At 36.2% G+C, this 21,674-nt stretch overlaps 1 protein-coding gene across 1 annotated transcript in view; it reads left to right on the top strand.

Moving 5' to 3' along the window:
- Window positions 1-928: 928 nt before the first annotated feature.
- TEX9 (testis expressed 9) overlaps window positions 929-21,674 on the top strand; it is a gene marked incomplete at its 5' end in the record, with an annotated part of 23,297 nt that continues 2,551 nt past the window's right edge. Inside the window, 9 exon segments of the mRNA XM_009696273.1 lie at window positions 929-992; window positions 2,524-2,588; window positions 6,237-6,293; window positions 7,330-7,407; window positions 8,917-9,095; window positions 12,695-12,777; window positions 15,122-15,295; window positions 19,557-19,691; window positions 20,152-20,286. Coding sequence (XP_009694575.1) covers window positions 929-992; window positions 2,524-2,588; window positions 6,237-6,293; window positions 7,330-7,407; window positions 8,917-9,095; window positions 12,695-12,777; window positions 15,122-15,295; window positions 19,557-19,691; window positions 20,152-20,286 — 970 coding nt within the window.

The following is a 21,674-nucleotide window of genomic DNA, read 5'->3' as shown; positions in this document are numbered from 1 at the left end:
CCGTCACCTCAGCCTTATCCCGCTCGCCGCTGGCTATCCTAAGGGAGTTTCCAGTTAGTCCCCTGTGTCCGGGTTCCTCAGCTGGTTGCCCCAAAGCGTACCGATGAGAGCAGCAAAAGCAATGTTGTAACTTTCTCCCGCCGCGGTACAGCCTTTGTGCCGCCGTTTTACACCGGCGCCTCGGGCTAGGCTGTGCACTGCTCTAGGCCTCGCTTCGATCCCACGACATTGGACAGCAGGTTTTTCTGCATTTAAAACACTAACGTTAGTTTTAAATTATGAATATATAAGTGCTTAAGCCTGTTAAAAAAAAGCTTAAAAGCTCTAAAGCTTGCAACAAATGCAGTGAAAGCACACTTACAAGCACTCGCTCTGTTACCTGTCAGTTCTCAGCCCCTGTGAAGGGTGAGGGTGTACAAGGAGCCACGTCTCAGAAAGTCACACTGCATGGAAAGCTGTAAAGTGAAGTATGCAAGAACACAGTCGTATTTTAACCTGTACATAGGTACAGCGATACATTTTCATTATGTGATCAAGTAATGTAATCGTACATGACTCCTTCTCCAAACCCTGCTGCTAAGTATACTTAAGGTAAGGACTGTGTTAAAAACAGAAAGCATTGAGGAAATGAAGATGTAAAGTGTGTATTAAGCAATGACATGGCCAAAAATGAGGACACAGTCTTTACCTCTCGGAATTATAGTCTAAACCTTACTGTTTAATGGGTATAGGTGGTTTATTACTATCGATTTGACAGAAACCCAGGAAATTGTTGAAATGTAACTTTATTGATACCCTGAAGTATATTTTGGTGTTCCTTTGTGGAAGTTACTAAAGTTTCACTTAGTCGAGGCAGAGGTACTGTCATGCTTACATTCATTTCTTTTAAATCTTTCAAAAACTCTGAGAAGCATTCTTACTCTTTCAGGCGACTGAATGCAGAATTAGAAGCAAAACCAGAAAAATTAGTGCGTCAAGCTGAAGAAGTAATGGTGAGTACGTTATGCAGACTGTTACATAATTTAGCCTTGATTCACGTGCATACAGGGCCAAGTTTCAAAAGAATTTTAGACCATGACAACTAAAAGTATTTTGGTTTCAAATGCAATCTAAGCTTTTCATTTCTTTTTTTAAAAATTGTAAACTTCTACTAAAAACACATCCAATATAGTTTTTGTATCATTTCATCAGGTACGTAGATGTTCACACAGATGCATAGAGCATTTGTGCAGATATATACATAAAGCCACATGAAAAACTTGTTTAGTTGTTTAAGAAAAGTATCTGTAGGTGGGTTTATGTCTTAAATAGTAAAAAAAAAAAAATTAGTATTTGAAAACCAGATACTGTTGCAATAGCATCCTAGTGAAATAGGATCTACATTGTTCAAGCTGAAAGAAATTCAAAGAATAAGCAACATAAATAGAAGATATGTGGTTAGTAAGAAGGAAACTTTCTTAAAACAGAAAAAATACTGGTTTATTGCCAGTATTATCTTTTAACATTGGTGTGGCTGTGCACCAGATAGAGTCAAGTTTTTATATGAAAATTGGACGAGGGAATGGGGGAGGTTTGGTTTATACCCAAAACAGTTTGGAGAAGGTGTTCTGCATATTAGATACATTCATTGTAAATGCACTCAGTCAAATAAATAAGGCTTAAAAGATAAATTAAGTCTTCTGGAAAGCTATACTTGTATGCACTTTTCCTACTGTTGAAACTTCATTTTTATGTCCTGTGAAAACACATTCTTCTCTTGAGCTGTGACAAACTGAGGCTAACTGCTCGGCATTTGAACAGAGGCAGATGAAGTGGCCAAAATAGCATCTAGTCTCTTTCCTTTAAAAAAAACAGCAACAAAACCACTTTTTTTTTTTTTCTTCTCTAAATACAGCAGAAGATCAGATATTCTTAGGACACTTAATATACCACATGGCACTGCCAGATTGCACAGATACACATTTAACAACAAAAGAAAAACAGTCTAAGTTTAACAAAAAAACAAAACACCAAACAGGACAACTGCAATTTGTTCTGGATTATGCTTTCTAACTGTAACTTAGCAACACAGAAGCTATCTGAACATTCAGACTGAATTATTCTCTAAAGTACGTACAACATATCAGTGTCCAATTATGGTTGTATTCGATGAATAAAGGTTTATTTTTAAGGCTTATTGCACCATATGGAAACCAAAAATTGTTCTACCTGCTGTGCATTTGCTACTCTTGTATTGCAGAGAAAAATGAGGGAGGGTAACGGCATCTCAGATGATGATAAGGTGGGCAAAAGTTTTATGAGCAAAAGGCAATTACATGTTTTGGAGTAGAAATAAATGTTGGATGTAGCAATGGCATTTTAATTTTTAGCCACCTTTTCCTGTGTTTGAGAAGTTCTTTTCCACAGTAGACTATAGTTTCCCTAGTAGACTGTAGTAGTTGTGATCTGTGATTTACAAATACGTAATTCATCTTTGATGGATTATATTCCTTCAAAATTGACTTCTTTTTTTTTTTAATAAAGAAGGGCCAACAACAGTCTAGACCAGTCTCAGTACACACTAAGTCATGTGGAGACGACAGACAGAGGTATGTGCTTTACAACCACTGCGTGTAATTTGTGGGTAATCTTTCACACTGATCCTGCACACCCTGACTTGTGCTCTAGTCATGCTCCTGTTTTATCTATCTTTGCAGCATACTGGATTGATGGAGTCTAAATTTTTTCCTAATGTTTGAAACAATTGATACTAAGTAAGTGTTGTTATTTCAAGGAAGTCTTAATTTTGCTGAAATGTTCTGTCTAGGATGCTAAGTAATGCTGACACCTGTAAAAAAGCAAGGTAAGGTAACAGGTTTTTTTGCAGTACAAAACAGTAGACACTCGGCAGTAGATGGTTTTTAACCAGTTCAGCTGACAAAGCGAAGAAATAGATACTAGTTCACATTTAACTTGGCCTAAATGTTCCTGGGACAGGAAGTGCTTGATAAAAAACAAAACAAAACAAAACAAACAAGACACAAAAACCTAAGACAGACAAACATTCAGCTGCCACCCTCTGGAACTTGGATATCATTACACTTGTGAGGCCGACATGCCTTTGGCCTGTATGAACATACATACAACTGTGAGTTTTGGCCTGTATGTTCAAGCCCATTAGCTCTGGAGTGGATACATAGCCATATTTACTGAGTTGTTCAGTGGCATTATTATTTATTCAGTAGTTCAAGGGTTTGTGTATTGATGGTACAGGAAGTGGGTGAATTTAAGATAGACTAATACACAGTTTATCAAGGATCTGATCTGCTAGGTTCCTAAATTTATGATGCTGCTAGTCTGGATAACAAAGATACAGGGTCAGACTACAAGGTGCTTCAAATGGTTAAGCTGCAGTGGGAAACTGTTTTGAAATAGTATATATGAAAGTCTGCTAAAGATGATCAAATAATTACTTTTGTGCACAGTAGAGGCAAAAACAAAAAGTGAGGGTTTTTTTTTGTGAACATAAAAGGGTTTCTCAGTACACAAAAATGTGTGACAGCAAACCTCTGTCTGGTTATACCAGCAAAAGTTTGCTACTATAGTTAAAGTGATTCCTGAGCTATTTTAAAGCCATAGCTGTCAATTGTATACTGGAAAAAAAAAAAAAGAAGAAACTCCATGTGCTATCAGTATAATCATGCTTTGCAAATAAATTCTGGATCTTGCTTTAGTTTTATGTTCTTTTTGGTGGATTTTGAACAGTAGGCAGAAGATTTTTAAGAACTTCAAACTGGAGTTGAGTTATAGGGCTATTTTATGAAGTAATGTGGAGTGTTCAGCCTCACAAAGGGAGTTAATAGCTTTGATTATATATACATTTGAAATAAAGGGGAGTGCTGGAAGAATTAAAAAAAATATTGGCAAGTAACATGTCAGAGTAGCAGCTGATCTGCCAATTACCTACATAAATTAAAACACCTTAAAACAACCACAGGCTGTGTTTTGGTAAACATTTATGTGACAGAAAAATTGAAATCCCATGCTGTAGTGAAAAAAATTAGAAATGTGTGCTAGGAATTAGGCACACTGATTATCCATGAGTGAACATTGAGGCAATTCAATTAGATTAGTTCCAAATATTTAATTAAAAAAAAATTTTCTTTCAAAATTGTACAGGCAGATAGGCCATAAATCTAAAGGAAGCACTTGAGATATTTTTGAAATACCCATTTGAAATTTGAAGCAAAGAAAGAGGTAGTATCAGAGGAAAAAAAAAGCTTAAGAGAAAAAAAACCAAAAAGTAAAAAAAAAAAAGGCAAAAAATATTTAAGTCACTTTCCAAGTCAGTGCATATTTTAAAGTAAGTTATTCTGGAGTTTTTATAGCATAATTTTTGCAGAGAAACCTGAATTACACAGAGACAAAGCAGCTCCAACGACACCTCATTGAAATCAGCTTTTGTTTACACTTTCACTCTTCAGAGCATTGCCAGGGTCATGGCGATGGGAACTGTACGCGCATGGGCAAGCATGCTATAGGCTTTCAATAGGATTAGCAAACACAAAGGGTTTGCTCATGCACATGCATCTCCTGTTTACATGCAGAGATGGAATTGTTAAACATTAGCTTCTGTTTCAGTGTTGCCACAATACTCTAGCTACTTATTTGTATACCTTTTCAGGATTTACACATTAATTTCGTTCACCAAACAACTATAGAACTGTAATAGGAGGTTTTAAAAATGGGTTGTCATGTATTGGGAAGAGGAAAGAAACCATTAAGCATTAAGGTTAAACACGTTTGAGAAATTTAGTGAACAATGAGGGAGTTTTCTGTTTGTTTGTTTGTTTTGCGGTTGTTGTTTTTTTTTTTTTTTTAAAGGCGGCCCTGAGACAGCTATAGTAGGATCAAATTAGTCTATTGATGGAAAGAACATTAGTGTTTTCTTGAGTATAGAGTGTTGTAGTTTCACATTTTTCAGAATAACATATAACTGCTATTTCTGTGGCAGCAAATCCTCACCTTCTGCATGCTCCTAAAGCTAGCCAATAGGAAGGAAGCATGCGGAAAATAGGGTAAACAGACAAAAACTAATCATCCTATTCTCGAAGTCTGTTGCCAACCACACAGAGATGATTTCTCCAGTGCTTTTTTTTTTTGGATTAATAAAATACAGGGCTGTGTGCAGATAATTCTTGTTGATGAATAGATGTCTGTGAAATTTTTAAAGGCAAGATCTAAATATTTACTCAAATCAGTTGTGCAAAAAACTTGAAGTGATGATGTGACCGAAATTTATTTTTTATTCCAAATCTTTTATAGGCCAGCATTTTAATTGAAATTAAAAAATTTAAAGAGTAGTAAAAAAGTTGCCTTTCAGTGCAATAAGACAGATTCATATAATTCATTCTGAAAGCAAATAGGTTTTATACATGACAAGAAACTTGACCTGAATAGTACACAGCATGCTAAAACTTTCTGCTTGTTTCCAGCAGATTTTAACAATAATCTTTTAACCTGAAGTTCAGTTACTAAGAAGCATGGTTTTCAGCCAAATAAGCAGATAAGAAAGCTGCTTTTTTATTCCTGGTTTTTTTAATCTGTAAAATGGATGCAATATTTGTAATATGTATTTGAGAGAAAATTCTGTGAGGCTTAATTTATAAATTGCTCCCACCTCATATTCACTTGACAGTCCCTGTCAATTGACTTGACAACAGTCAATCTGAGCATACAATTGCACTCCTTCTTAGGATGTAGAGGAAACTGGTTTATATCTTGATTTTCTTTGTATCAATTAACATATTTGTATGTCAGGTGGGCATATTAACCACTGAGCTGTTGGTGATCTTTGGTAATGGATTGTCAGTCTCTCTTGTTGAAGCTGATAACACTCTGCATACTGGCTAAGTACTCCCTGGTACAGGGAATCATTGATCTAATAAGCCAATAGTTGCAGCAATCACCTGAATTGCAAGAGACAAGATTACCTATGTACCAGAATCTGAAACTGTTGTATTAGATACCCTAGACTCACCAAGTGCTTTAGATAGCAAATGAAGTAGAATGGAAAGAGAATGAGACTGAATTTATGATTGAACTTAGTATATGTTCCCACCTTAGCTATATTTTTTATTCTAAACATATAGAATGTTATTCTCCCAATTCTGATGGGGGGTTGAATTTTTATTGCAAAATATTTATTTTGTTACACATATTCAGTGAATATTTATTTTAAATTTTTTTTTCTGCAGAGATCCACTCTGTCCTGAAGTTTCATCTCTTATACATTCACATGCCAAGGTATGAAAGTCAAAACTATCCTGGTTAATTTCTGTTCTGGTATAATTTCCACATATTAATTCTGGTTTTGAGGCTGTGCCACACTGGAGACTTACATGGGTAGGAAGCCAAAAGGAAATGATGTTCAAAGCAGTGCTACAAGGACAGTGTTACCAGGGTTTCTCAGTGCCACTGGTGGTTAAGTGGACTTACATCACGTTTAATTTTTGTGTTCTGAGTTTCCTCTTCTGTAAAGCATTTACGGAAGTGCTCAGTGTTTTGAAGCACAAATTGAGAATTCCAAGTGCAAAATATTAGTACATTTTTCATTTTGTCCTTTCTCCCCTTCCCTCCCCCACCAGTATAATACTAAAGGCAGTACTACTGTCTTCTAGATGTAATAATAAACAAGTAGTCAAAATAACTGAATACAGGAAGGGAAATAAAATGGAGAGAGGAGCTTGAGATTAGGATCAAACTAAACAGTCTCTAATCACAATTACATTGAATGTTTTAGGAGGTGAGCTAAAGCTTCCAAAATACTGTCTTCAGTTATTTATCAGAATACAGTAGAAAAACACCTAATTTTTGAAGAATATTTATTTGGGTGTAAGTAACAAAAGTATTGTTAGATCTTCCTTCCACAGGGAATTTAGGAGATTAAAATGATGCATAAAAATAGCATGTTTTTGAAGGTATGATAAGCATTTTTCAAATAAATGCACTCTGTTGACAAGCCAATAGTTAATATCTTGATAATAGCCAAGAGCCTTGCTTATGCATGAATTTATTATGAGTATGTGTGCAAAAACTCCCACAAGCAAATGACTATTGGATGCATTATAGTTTGGGCATACAGACAGAAAAGTTGCAAGATAAAGACGAGTGCAAATAAAACTGAAAAATTGTGCTTTTGAAAGTTTGAAAAGCATACTTTGAAAAGTATCCTTGAGTCTGAATATATGAAAAAAAAAAAAAAAACACAAAAAAAACTAGGAAAAAAGTGATTCCTAACTAATTAAAAAAAAAAAAATCACTACTTTCTGAAAAATTATAGCTAGCAAGCAAGAAGAAATGTGCTTCCGTGCCCACGGCTCAGAACAGACTGTACTCTGGAAGTAAAGGAAAAAGAACAACTTCAAGGTATATTATACACATCTCTTCGTTTGTAATGAAATATTTTAGTTGCTATTTTTGTCTGTCAGGTTATTTTTATTCATGTATGCTTCTACATTTATATGTTTTTGTATAAATAAATGTATCAAACTTTTTGTCCTCCTCAGTCGGCTCCACCATGTAGCTATCTTTGTTTACTTGCATAAAGCACCAAAAATTATTAGTGAACATGTGTGATTAATATTACAACAATGAAACTGTTGCTTTCTGCTCGAGCACTTCTCAAGGCTGACAGCTAAACTCTGTTAAGGCCTTCAGTGAAAGGATGCCTGATGAGCACAAATGTGAGAAATACATCATCCGAGGCAACATGAGAGAGCACACTTAGGTGGTGCAGACTGATTTGTGATCAGATTTGTGATAGGAAACATGAGGCCCTCAAGGGTCTTCTCTACTGTGGTGAATCTTAGGCTCACAGGACAAGAGAGAGTCAGTAAATAACACCACAGCTTTCAGGGGTTTCAAGCTGAAAATCTTCAGCTCTGTAGACAGTAAATTCAAGGTTATAAAGGCAAGAAATGGAGATCTGAACAAAAGAAAAAGGTAGAGAAATGCATAAAATCCTGGGAGCAAATTAAAACTGCCACAAGATATGGACAAATACCAGGATAGGATGAAAATTGTCTGCAAGGTGGCAGAACATGGAATTGACATAGGCTGAGGAAGGACTTGGAAGTCACTTATGGACGCTTTGGACCTCCCTGAGGCAGTTCAGGGGAGGCTGTCATGCTGGCACCACGTCATGAGATTTAGAAGTGGAATTGTGCAGATACAGGACCTGCAGGGTGAACCCAAATGTGGGAGAGGGCAGCTAGAAGGAGTTTGGAGGCTCTGTTGGGATGAGGATGTGTTGGAATAAGAACTTAGGAGCTTCAGATCCTGTGGGAACTAATGTCATCTTTTTGTAAAAGTAAGCTGAGGAGATACCCTATGTAGCAGATGTCACATACCTTGTGTTTTGGTTTGATGAAAACTTTGGTATGCAGCTTCTGTGATCAATGAAATTTCCTAGGCCAGGCATAATGATACAGAAATTGCAGTAAGGTAGGAGAATAGCTAGAGAGGACAGAGTTCTAGAAGTTAACATGTAGAGGGAAAAATAGCAGAATTTGAGGCAGAGGATAGTAGCTAAAGCCAAGAGAACATTCCTCTGTTTCTTTCTTTTACTCTGCTTTAGTTACGAAGTGGTTGGACAAGGAAACCATGCCAAAATCTTCTCAGTAGAAAATGGTACTGGTTGCTCTGCCTCCTACATTATAATATGTAAAATCCTCTAATTTTTTATGTGGAATATGGTAAAGTTATCTTCCATAAAGAAAATGAGAAAATGTCATCAATGCATCTTTCATATGAATGTGAGCAATGAAGTTGCATTACGTATATAACTCTGTATACTCTTAAAAATAGCAAATAAGCTCTATTTTTGTAATTTTTTTTCTATTATGAATTTAAAATCTAGGGTTTGCTTTTTTTTAGTTCAAAAATAAGAAACCTGGAAGTACAAAGTGCTGATGATGTTGCAGTACTGGAGGACTGCATAGATTTTTCCTTAGCAAAAGCAATAAGCAAAATTGAAGAAAAACTAGAGGAAGGAGGCTTACCAGATTGTCTAGATGATGGTATTATTCCAAGCATTGGAAATGAAATTGGAGCAGGTAGGTTTCCTCCCGTGGTTAAGTACTTTTATTCTTATTTTCTGACTGTTAGAAATGGGTTCTCCTGAGGAAATAAAGGAAGAGTTTCTGTAGAAATTACAGGGAAATTTCTAAAGCCCTTAAGTTAAAGGAAAAGGAAAAGAAGGTTTTTCTTCTTTATGTAGTCCTAGAGGAAGATCAGGTCGCATATGAATAATCATGGGGGAAAAAGTGAATTTTTATCTTGATTTCCACCTTTGTAGGAAGATACTTGGATGGTTTCATATGTTGAATATGTGCGTAACATTTGATTCATTTCACTGGGGAAATAGAAATGCATGATGCGAAGCTTGTATTTCCAAAAAGATGTGCTTCAGCCCTTTGCACAGATTAGAGAAAAAAAGCCTTTCCTCAGATCAATGCTGTGGATCCTAGTAAGTGGCTTAAATGAAGTAATGTTTTGGCTACAGTGCTTGAATGAGAATCCTCCAGATACTTTCCCACTCCAAATGATGTGTTTATGTTTGTCATAGAAATCAAGTAGGAAAGGGGACTGCAGCATTTGCCAGTGAAGCTAAAGGCATGATGCACATCTGTCTTTTTGGCTCTGGTGTGACAAAAGTGAGTTTATGTAGTTTCTTACAATGCTAAAGCAAGCATGAAGTCAGAGATCCACCACACTACTACAAAATGCCCAAAACCTCTTCTTTTAATCTAACAGCTTGATGTCAACAAGCATGCCAACACAGAAATAGCTTGATTTCTAACCTCCTGTAATTCTGTTAATAAGTCTCCCAAAACAGATCCTCAGATACCTTTTTGATAGTTCTTGTTCCTGAACTAAAAAGAAATTGCTTTGAACTGCATTGGAAGTTTATACCAAATAAATTCAGGCTAATTCGAGAGTTATTACTGGTGTCTAGTAATCAGGTCTTGTGGACCAAAGGCACATATTTGAGTACGGAGAATTGTTTCTGTAACTTTAAGGATGAAATGAAAATTCTCTGGATTGATTTTTGCTTTTAAAATTTTATATTGACTATTTAGAACACCGTGAATGCCTCCTTAATATGCTGAATAAGTTATTGCAGAGCATGCTAGCAGTGTCAAACTCACAGAACAGTTACAGTTTTCACAAGGAAGTAGACATAGATACTCAGGGGCTGTTTCTGTGGGTTATAATGCAACTCTGCAGTAACAAGCAATGATAGAAGCACACAGACACATAGAAGGCTGAAGATGAAGCTCTATTTTTATCTAATATACCCCCCCACATATGAGCAAAATACCTGAATATGTTGTGGCACTCCACATTAACCTTCATATTATTTCAGGAATTCAAAATACCTGTTCATTCTTGTAGGGTATCAGGGTCTCTGAAATGTCCTTTTCTTGCTTACCATTTCCTGAACTGTTGGTTACTTTATAACCTAAGACCATCCTATTAAGTGATACCCTTCCCCCTTCTCAGCCTCATCAGGTGATTAAAATTGACCAATTAGGAAGCTAATTGTTTAATTATCTTTACCACTTGTGAGAATTCAGACTAATTTTGGATCATAGCCACCTCCCAAGGCTGATCTGGTTCTACTTGTGCTCTTGGATTTTTCAACAGGCTTTACTGCTAAGTGCTGTTACTGGCACAGAGCTGTCTGAGACAGAAAGGGAGTTGTCTGTGGACTAATAACTGAGTAAAAGAGGAAACAAAATGGTAAAAAGAAACAACCAGTTTTTGCAGGTAGTGGTACAGCCCTAGAGTGATCTGTCATGGAGCTTACATTGTTCAATATACAGAAAAATAATCTGGAAAAAAAAGAATGATAGCTGGTAAAGAAATTTGTATGTGAACAAATGATTTTAGGATAGTTAAAACTGACATTGAAGTATTGTAGAAGAATCTCATAGTACTAAGTGAGGTGATAGAATGGAGCATTAAAGAGTGCAAAGTAATGGTGATTAAAAAAAACCACTCCAATTACACCTACTTCTGAGCTGGTCTTTGTTTAGTTTTTACTAATTAAGACTTCTCCAAAAGCATAAACTTATTGCTTGTTCACAGTAGAAAAGGCAAATTGATTGTTTGGAATCCTTCAGGAGATAACAGAAAACAAAATATTGTACTGTTACCACTGTGCTATTATAGAACTGATGCTACTCCATCTTGAGCATGACACACAGTTCTGCACAGCCCATCTCAAAACCAGGATGTAGAACTAGGAAAGATACAGAAAAGAGTATATAGTAGCAATTAGAAGCACGGAACAACTTGAATTTGAGTCTTCAATCTGAAAACAAAACAATTGAGGGCAATATGAAAGATTCTGTAATGAAAACAGTAATGGTAAAGGGAAAGCTGTCTTTTTGTAATGCAAACACTAGTAAATGCCACATTAAATTGGATTTAAAGCAAGCTATACAAAATGTTTTTCTTTCACATAATGCATAATTAAATTAGCCAACTCATCGCCACAGGATATTGTGAATGCCAAACTACAGTATGTTTTATGAAAGAAATCAAACAACTTAATAGTATAAAAGTATATGAAAGAGTATCAAGCTTGATAGCTTCAATATGATCTTCATCTCAGGATAGCTACTAGTTACCAGAAGCTAGCAAGGATGTAACAGGAGGAAAGAAGTCAGTCTGCATCTGATTTTTTCATGATGTTTTCCTAAATCCTACTTATTATTGGCCTCTGCAGAGTTACAACTTCAGCTGCAATTGACAGTTGATAAGGGAAGGTGGGTGAAATTAAAAGAATTCCTGTTACAGCAAATGATGCATGTACCCATCCATCCCTTCTCATTCGGCTCCAGATACTCCTCCTCCACTTTATTTTTTTCCACTTGTACCAACTGTGAATAATGGTTATTTGTGTGTTGCTCAGCTGGATCCTCATACTGTTTCTGTGCTTTGTGCCTGTGGAAGTTCAGGGGGAGTGCCTCGCGAATGATAGAGGAAAGGGTGGGGAATAGGGAATAAAAGAACATGCTGTTCACACATACCTTGTTTGGTCATGACAGCTGTCCAAGAGCAAGAAAGTACTTCATTTGGAAAAAACATTTGATTAAATTGATTTAATTTAAAACTATTAATTGAATAATGTTAGCAGTGTACTTAAAAAAAGCATAAACTACTGTGTGGGAGGGGCATTTACCTATAAGGAGGGTTTTGCAGTCTACATTTAGTTCCTTGTTGTTAGCAGTTTAAAACTGCTTTAGGTGTAACTAAACAAATTGCAGCTACAGATTGATTGCAATGTAGACATACCCTACAATAGTTTCGTTGAATTCCATCTGATGGAATGTGGTAATGTATAGCATAGTATGACAAAAATTTCCGATAAGTTTCATTTTTGAGAATTACGAGTCTTTTACATTTTAAAGAGTTCAGTCATTAAGAGGAAAAATCTATACAAAGCTTTGCCTAAGAATGAGAAACTTGCCGCATTTATTTAGAAATCTAAGTTTTTATTTGCCTATTTCTCTTTAATAATTATAAAAATATGTAGTGTGTTTTTAAAAACAAGAAGATGAAAGTGAGTTCTTATATCAGTCTTCCTTTCTGCATTGAATAATGAGTGCTTGTGGATATTAAATATAACTTCTTATGTTCACAGAAATTCAAAATAGATTTCTTAAGGCAAAGTTACGTGTTATGCAGCAAGAGCTGGACAGTGTAGTGTGCGAATGCAGGAGAAAGGTAAGACTTGAGTTTTCTTACCTGTAGAAATGGAGTAGGTTCCCCTTTAACAAATAGTCACAACAGAATTCCCTCAAGCTTTCCTTTTCATGTATTAAGAGCTAAGGTTCTGGTTTTTTAAATTTCATAAGAATTTAGAGTCAAGGGTAGTAATTTCTGTATAAATGTGATCTTGGGCTAAAAGCTTGTGAAATACACTTAATGAAAAAGAATTTGAGGCAGGAAAGAATCACTGGGAATGAAGACGTGCCCCAGCTGCAGGGACACTGTGGTGCTGCAGAGTGCCCTAGCCATCACTGCCAGGAAGGAGAGCATTACCGAAGCGTGAGAAAAAGGAGAAGGATGTGGTAGCAGTCAAATACAGATTTAGATATACAGAGAGAAGATGAGTGGTGCCCAGAGCTGGTTGATGAGAGGAGAAGGATGTTTATGGCAGAATGAGAAATAAAAAAGCTTGGGAAATTTAGTCAGGTGCTTTGGGTGTCCTCAGTGGAATGAAGTGTGGAAATAGCTGATCTGTGATCCACTTTAGGTGGAATATTGCAATCAAAACAGAAATTAGGCTTTCTCCATTCTCAAGATTACACTTGATGCGGAGGACTGGAATTACGTATTTGGGCAGATCAGACTGAAATTAAGGCATTGTGAAGCTACACTGGTATTTTACTGTTAGAGTATACTGCAAGTGAATTTTACGATCTACACTGGCTGGCAATATGTTTTCAGGTGATGCTCAAACATCTCTTGAACTGCAAAACCTTAAATAGTTTGCATCTGTCTGCCAGAGGGATCACCTCTTTTTCATGAATTTGTAATCAAGCAAGGTTTTTGAACTAACTTTTGATTTTACACAATTAGATTATTCTTAGTTGTTGTCTCTTAACTACAGAGTGCTTGAGTGCTTTTTTCCACCTGTTCCCCAGGCCCAAACGTGATGATGACATTCAGAACATAAGGCAAACTACCTGTATGTTTTCTCTCGAGCTTTTAGAGTTAAGGAGCAGGATGATATTAAATAAGTTTTTTGAGATAGGTACCTGGAGAAAATCTTTAGAAGGAATTAGATTTTGATATTTTATATCTGTACTTTGTACTTTATTTCATTTCTATCAATACAGGTAGTTCTGCATTTCAATCCTTTTACGCTGTGATCAGAAGAAAGCTGTTACATTAGATTTTAAAGATATTTTCATTTTTCAAATCAAATACAATTTTGTCAGTACCTACTGAACTTTGTCATTGCATGCCAAAAATGCTACAGAATTCAGTTACTATAGCAGATGACAGAAGACAACCTTGTACCTATTCTTGTCCTGCTCCCATAGCATTCTGCATGTAAATGTATAATTTTGGGTACTAGCTTCTCTGGTGTGAAAATATTCCATTCAGAAGGTCACAAAAATTTTATATTGGCAAAGCCTTGAGATAGCTTCTGGGTTTTGTTCCAATTTACAATCCAATTTTTATAATGAAGCAGTAAATCTGTTTTAAATATAAAGAAGTGGGAGTTTCTGAGGTGCGTGCGGTCACATGAAACTTAGGGTAAAGAACATATATTTCCCAGGTGAGAAGCATGCGCTCCTAGGGGCTGAGAGGACAGGAGAGAAAGACTTGTTTTCATAGACACTCCATTTCTGTATGTGCCTTGATTTCTTTTTCTTACAAAAATGAAGGGCATAATGTATCTCTGAAATAACCTACATTAGTATTCACTTATAATGTTTAAAAGGTTCGAAAAGAAAAATGCCTTGAAATTATAATGCTTAATGTGGGATGTAATTGCCAGTAGGTCATGAATCTAATACAGGACTCACTTGATGTTGAAAGAATCTTGAATACTTGATGTATCCTGGACCATTAGCTTGCTATTAAGTCAAAACCAGATAATCTCCTAAAACATAATGGATTGATTTATCAGTAATTATATTATTTTTCCCAGAATTTTTCCTAATGTGTGCATTTAGCTATTCTCACCAAAATGTCACAAAATATCTATGTGAAATCGTTATTCATATTATCTACAACACTGTGATAGTTAGTTCTCAAAACCTTTGAACTATGAGAAATTAAATGTTTTACATAATGCTACAAGACAGTTCCAAGTAAAAAACTGCAGAAAATTAAATAGAAGTGTTACTGTTTTTTGAAGTATTGTCCCAGTAAATTGGTGATTTTTCTTAGTTTGTCTTAGTTGTTTCCTTTCTTAAAATTGTTGTGAAATCCATCATGAAGGATCTAAACATTTTACAATAACGTAATTTAAAAAAAAAAGTTATCTCCATCGCATTATCCTACTGCTTCCTTGCAATAATTTCGGGTTTTTTTCCTAATTACTGTCAAACAGGATGATGAAAATCAGAATTTAAAATCTCAGCTTAAAGATTCCAAAGAAGAAAACACCAGACTGCAACGAACAATCAGTATGCAACATTGTCAGACTGAAAAGTACAAGATGTTGTCACAAGAAGCAAACAAAAAAAGTGAAGGGTTACAACAAGAGGTCATTGCGCTAGAAAAGGTATTGCAGATGTTAGTCTCATTTATCTCATGAAAGGGAAAAAACGCATCAAATCACCCTCTGTACCCTAGTTAGATAGATTCATAGCCAATGATCCCATTAGTGTTTCAATCTCTGATAATAGTTTTTAGAAATTGTATTTTTAAATAGTCTAATCACTTTTTTAAAGGAAGAAATAACTGTATTTTGCTAATTGCTTTTCTTCTGCTTCTACAGTCATATATTTCTGTATTTTAAAATTAGATTCTGGTGTAAAAGACCTGCAAGAGACAAAACAACCTTTTCAGAAACTGCTGTCAAATTCACAAAGGAATCGAAAAATACAGGGAAATTTCATTTTTCTGGATTTAGTTATAATTGTTAAAAATTACTTCTGGTAATAAGAGTTTTATTGTAAACTGTAGAACCTGGTGAATGTTTTTTTTTAAAAAAAACACCTGCAGTGTTTTTAGTATTTTTTGCAGGTAGAGGAACCGATGTGTCTCTGTTCTTGAAAATGGACTGTTTGAAAACCAGCTGCTCCAATTTGGATGAATCAAAATTAACCTGGCTCCTGCTGTAGGCCACATATGCAAAACTGTATACGTGCCTAGTTGTAGCAGATGGCCTGCATACACAGCGTTATTTGTTTGGAACTTAAGAGCAGCATGTGTTTTTCTTTAATTACTCAGAGCTAGAGAGGCTGACTTCAAAATCATCTAATACCTATATAGTATTGTGTAGTACATGTAACATAACCAGAAGAATGTTTCATTTAAAACTTTGGGAAAAACAGAACACAACTCAGCCTAACAAAGTCTCATTATACTGCCATTAAATCGTACTGTGCATTTGTATAGGCATGCTTTCATCTTGACGTTACGCAGTTCTGGCATTTTAAAACTAAAATGTTTTAAGTGTGTGCGTGTTCTTTTTGTGCAGATACTTGGAGGTTTTAAGTTCCCTTAAATAAGTGCCCTGATTGTTGATTCTGTCAGGAAAAATGTTCAGTAGTAGTACTCATACTACCCATCAGCTCACAGTAAATAGGGCTAAGAGATTTTCAAAGTCATTTAGTCCATTCTGTTAAACTGAGACAGGATGGATTCTAGCAAAACCATCCTGGACCTAAGTTTGTTTAAGCTGTACTTAAAGCCTTCTGTGATGGCAATTTCCATAGACAGTCTATGCTGGTTCTTGTACACAGTCACAGTGAGGAAGTTTATCCCAGTATTGAAGAGATGTCTGTTGTGACAAAAAGTCTACTATACAGCTGCCATATCCAAAATATGGTTGCTTTCCTCACTTGTCTTTGCTCTGGATTTACCATCCTCAGTTGCTTCAATTATTCCTAATAGGTTGTGTTTTCCAGAATTTCTCAAGGTTACTGGTCAGACATGATCATGACAAATAGTTGTAGTTCTTTAAAATACTAAGAAGGCAAAAAAGACAAGTATGCGTAATGAATGGTTCTCTGCTAATTCAGAAGTTTTGTGTATTTTTTCTGATATAAAAAACTATCTAACTGCCAAAACCATGCATTTAAAAATTATTTTGCAGTAACAGCTTAAATCTCCTATGGATTTAGCAATCTGAAAACCATTCTGTTCTTTAGGTATGAAGTATTATTCAATGCTATTTTTTATATTAATTATGTAGTTGTAGATTAAGTCTAGAAATCCATTTTAAAACAATCTCCTGTGAACGCAGACCTAAATTTGTATTGCTGTGCTGCTAAACTCTCAAGACTTGTACTGTCAGTCTAGAGAAAGTTTTCTGTATAGTTGAGATAGCACAAACGTAACTTCTGAATTTTGTGTTTTTATTGCTTTTGTTGCGATTTCTGTTGCAACATAAATGATGGAAGACTCAAGTTGTGATATATGCTTTCCCGAGCTTCTTTACGTTATCAACAATTTATGCAATTTCATTAATGCCTCGACTACTTTTTTTTTGTATCTGCCTAGGCAAAGATTCTCACCTAGTTTTCACAATTAACTGAAACATGGCAATTAGTTTGTTATTTTTACATTTCCTTCTCTTGGTGTTTGGTCTCTGCGAACATTTCTGCTGGAACACCCACTTCAGGCAGCAGCTGAATTCTAATGCTCCCTGAAATTCCATCCTCTTCTTTCCAGCATTCCTCTTTTTCCCATCTAGTTGATCTAATAAATGCTATCACCTCTCCTGTCTTTTTTCACCACCTGTCTACAAGAACATTGCCTCCTCTGTGTTCTCTCACTTGTTAATTCAAGCTAGCTGTAATGTTAGATAAAGGTCAGGGAAAACCCAAAGTTGTGCTCTTATTCCTTTTAAGGCTTTGTGCAGGGGTTTTACGATTTGCCTTGAAGAAGGGCTTGATATTAAACAAACATTATCTCTTAAATGTTTTCTGGGAGGAAAGCAAGCCTGCTGGGAGGGTTACTCATGGGTGAATTTGTTGGTGTCACAGCCCCTACTGATGTTCAAGTGCCTCAGCCATGCCAGAACAGTGGAGAGAATCCAGAGCTTGAAATGGGATGAAGGTTTAGAACACAGCAGGTTTTTCCCCCCCTGTTAGAGAAACATTGTATGAGAAAATTAGTCCAGCTTTTACTTAAAGTATTGAAGAACTGGCAGAAACCTTGACTACTTATAAAAATAAAATACTTATTTTAGGCGTTTTTAAGATGAAAAACTTGGGAGTCGAATATATTTAACAATATATTGTTATACCCTCATTGGATGACTTGCAAAAAAATCCTTGATAAGTTATCATGTGTGAGAGTAAATATCAACAGGCCCTAAAAGAATTATTAGAATTCTTTCATTAAATGATATAATTAGCTGATACATAATTTGCATTGCATGCAGACTATTTTTTTTTTTGGTCATTAAATGCTTGAAAGGCTATATTCTAAAGCTTTTAATATTAATGCAGAGTAAAATACATAGCACGAAAGATTTAGTTGAGTCTGTTCACAGCTCTATCATCTTGATACGAGACAAGGAGGTTGGCATGCTGTGCAGCTTGTTTTCTTTGGAAACATGGGGGTCACTTCCAGCAAACGAATTTGCATTCCCTGATGATGCATGTGCACGTGTTCCAGGCAGGGGCTCTGCTGCCCTACTAGCCAGGCTTTCACCCATCTTTTCTTAAATCAATCAGATAGAAAAGTTAGCAACAAGATAAAAATGTTGAAGCAACATCTGCTTTTGTGAACTCTTGGAAGAGGCACATGCACTAGCAGAATTTTGGAGGACTGGTGAGATACATCTTATTCTCCTGTTTTCTTCATCCATTGTGGAGAAGCTTCAAAGCTTCGCAGAAATACCTGCTGCAGTCATAACTTTACCAGAACGTCTTTGCTGCATATACTCATCACTTAGTATGTATTTCTTGGGTAAGTGATGTGGAAATCATAAGTAATCACCACAGAAGCTGGTGTGGAATTGAGAAAATAGAATAATTACTCAGAAATAAGGCAGTCTGAGGGCAAAAGGTTAAGAACAAGCCCCCTTTCTACCCTGATTTGGTTAAAAGAATCTTTCTGTGCCTGTTAGTAAAAATTGGATGGTCCTTTAAAAAAAAGCCTATTTCTTTTTCACAAATGACAAGATGTGCTCTTTCTGCCAGAACTGTTTATTTCTTCTACTTTGTCTTTTATCTGTATTCCCTGATCTTTAAACTCATTATTCTGTTCCTCAACCTGGTCTCTTTCTCATTTCCCCACTTACAGCACTATGAACTACTATCGTCAGAGACAAGAGGGAACTGTTCTCACTCTTGCCATAAACACTTGATGAACTATTTTCTGCTAGATGAAATAGTTGCTACGCTCAGCCGTCTTCAGTAGGCTGGCTGAGGTTTTTGTTGGTCATCGCATGTAGTAATCTCTAGGGAAAAGAAGTAAAAGGAACCAGTGGGAAGAAGCAGCTAGGAATACTAGCCACATTCCAAAATCTGCCACAGAGTGGACATACCCACATTTTCTCTCTTTCTGGCTGAGCATACAAGGTTTTCGTGTCAATCCTCTGGTCTTACATGATTAGCTCCACAATTATTCTAAGAGAAGTTTAAAACAAAGATGAGAAAGATCCCTTTTCAAGATTTCAAAGGAAAAAGGGATGTTTTAACAGTGGAATTAATTGTCTTTGAGACAGATTCTATCTGCAGGCCAAAGAAGTCCACAGATTCTTCAGTTTTTAAGGGTGAGCCTTGCCGTAAATATGTCGTCTATATGGGATTCATTAAAATACCATTATTTGTCATGTTTGTTTTTATTGTTTGCTTCTTAAATAGGAATTGGAGAATCTAAAGCGTGTACAAAAGCAGGCTGCAACCAGTCAGAGCGCAACAGAGGTTCGCTTAAACAGAGCCCTGGAAGAAGCAGAAAGGTATAAGGTGGAGCTGAATAAACTGAAGCAAAGTAATAAGGTACAGTGACTTCGGGAAAAAAAGTTCCAATCTGTAATCACTCAGTAACGCTAGAATGAGACAAAAGGCTTCATCAGCTTTGGAAGCATCATATCTCTTACAGACAATCCCAAAATTAACTCGGAGCAAGTCACCAAAGGGCTTGATAAGTTATCTTGGATGACACTATCGCAACCTATGCAGCAGGAAGGAATGTACAGAATAAAGTTATAGCCTTTCTGATTTTCCCCATTTGTATGAAAATTAGATGTGTTTAGAAAAAGGGAGAAGTATGTGGCTCTTATCTTTGAGATTTTATTTTCTTTAAGTTTTGATGTGGGAATATTTTGATTAATCCCATTTCTTTTCAGAAATGCTATGCATGGCTACTGTCTTGTCATCTTGTTACATAATGCCAAGTTTCATTGGTTAAAGCACCATTTTCATAAATAATACATTTCTCCTTTTCTTCCCATGGTAGGATGTAGTTAACCAAGAACTCAAAACAATTGAAGAATTAAAAACAGAAAACAAGAAACTGCAGAAGCAAAAAGGAGAGCTAATAACAGGCTTTAAAAAGCAGTTAAAGTTAATTGATATTTTAAAGAGACAAAAGGTAAGGACCGGAGTACTGTTCTATTTCCCTTAACAACCTCTAGCTGAATGTGTCTGTTGTCACGTGAGGTTATCCTGTAAGCCAGAGCCCCAGGACTGGGAGGGTTCAATGCAAGGGAGCAGCAGCCTCACTTTTATTAGTGCATATTGCTAACATTTTGCTTTATAGCCAAGGCTGGTCTTCTTTTGAATTGACCCCATTCCTAACTTGGAACATATCCTGTCACGGTGAAAGATCACCACTGACAAGCTTCAGGACCGAGAGTATCTATTTGTTCAAGAACAAATACTGTTCAGGTAATGACAGCAACTCCCTTTGGTGCTGTATCAGTAGAATCCTTGTTTTTCCCTCCCAGCATATTACTTGGCATACTGGCAGCTGTAACAGCATGCCCTCTCAGGAGTGAGCCATTACATTTTAGACCTACATTCTTCCTGGGTTCTCAAAGTGTGTTCTTCTCTATTGACATTGGTTTTTTTTACTTATATTCTGAGGTGTTCTGTTCATGTACACAATTCTGCCCAGGTGCAGATCTCCTTGTGTGTCAGACAAAGAAAAAAAAAGTGCTTATCCTAGGTGTTAATTTACTAGATTCAAAGAGGGGAGTTGATCTCCATCCTTTTTTAATTCCTGGAACATCATGCATACTTTGAATCACACACAATGTAGCAACATCTTTGTGGCTGCACAGGTGTTCCCATCCACGCTGCACTTGCAGCTAGCCTTATTTTGAAAGTCATTTGATTCTACATTCATTTCGTATCTCCCTCCATTCCTCTCCCTCAGGGCATAAAAGGGAGGGCAGGGGCTACCGCCTTTCAGATTCTTTAGCAGCTGAAGGTGAACTTGAATAGAGGATAGGTAGTAGAATACTTGCTGACAATTTGTGCTGAACAATTAGTGATACAGCTTTCAGAGAAACTCATTGTAGCAAAAAGTGGATTAATACTTCAGACAGTATAGCTAAAAGTGTATTTAAGTATCGTATTTAATAAAGCTTTACTGACATGCCAAAAAGGGGGGGTGTTTTACTTGGAAAGAGAAACCTTGGACACCTTATACTTCTCAAAATACATTTTTAGCATAGACCTTTCAAATGAGCTTTGACGGTGCAAGTTGAAAGAACCTGCAAGTTTACATGAAAGGAAATGAAAGCAAGAGGAGTGTACGCTAAGAGATATTGCCCAAATCAATTTTCCACTCTCTGATGCATTTCGGTCTTACTAGTTCCATCACACATTTCACTTATCAAATACTTGGGATCGCGAGCTATCGTTTGTATGACTTTTCCTTCTGAGGCCGCATGAGACACATGCAGAGCTATGGGCTTCACAATTCTGTAGACAGGATCTTGCCCTCAGAGTGGTTCACCTCTAGTGGCTTACTCT

Source organism: Cariama cristata, unplaced genomic scaffold, assembly GCF_000690535.1.
Source record: "Cariama cristata isolate BGI_N322 unplaced genomic scaffold, ASM69053v1 scaffold40402, whole genome shotgun sequence".
In the NCBI taxonomy this organism is placed as follows: Eukaryota; Metazoa; Chordata; class Aves; order Cariamiformes; family Cariamidae; genus Cariama; species Cariama cristata.
This window is presented reverse-complemented; position numbering and strand designations above follow the sequence as displayed.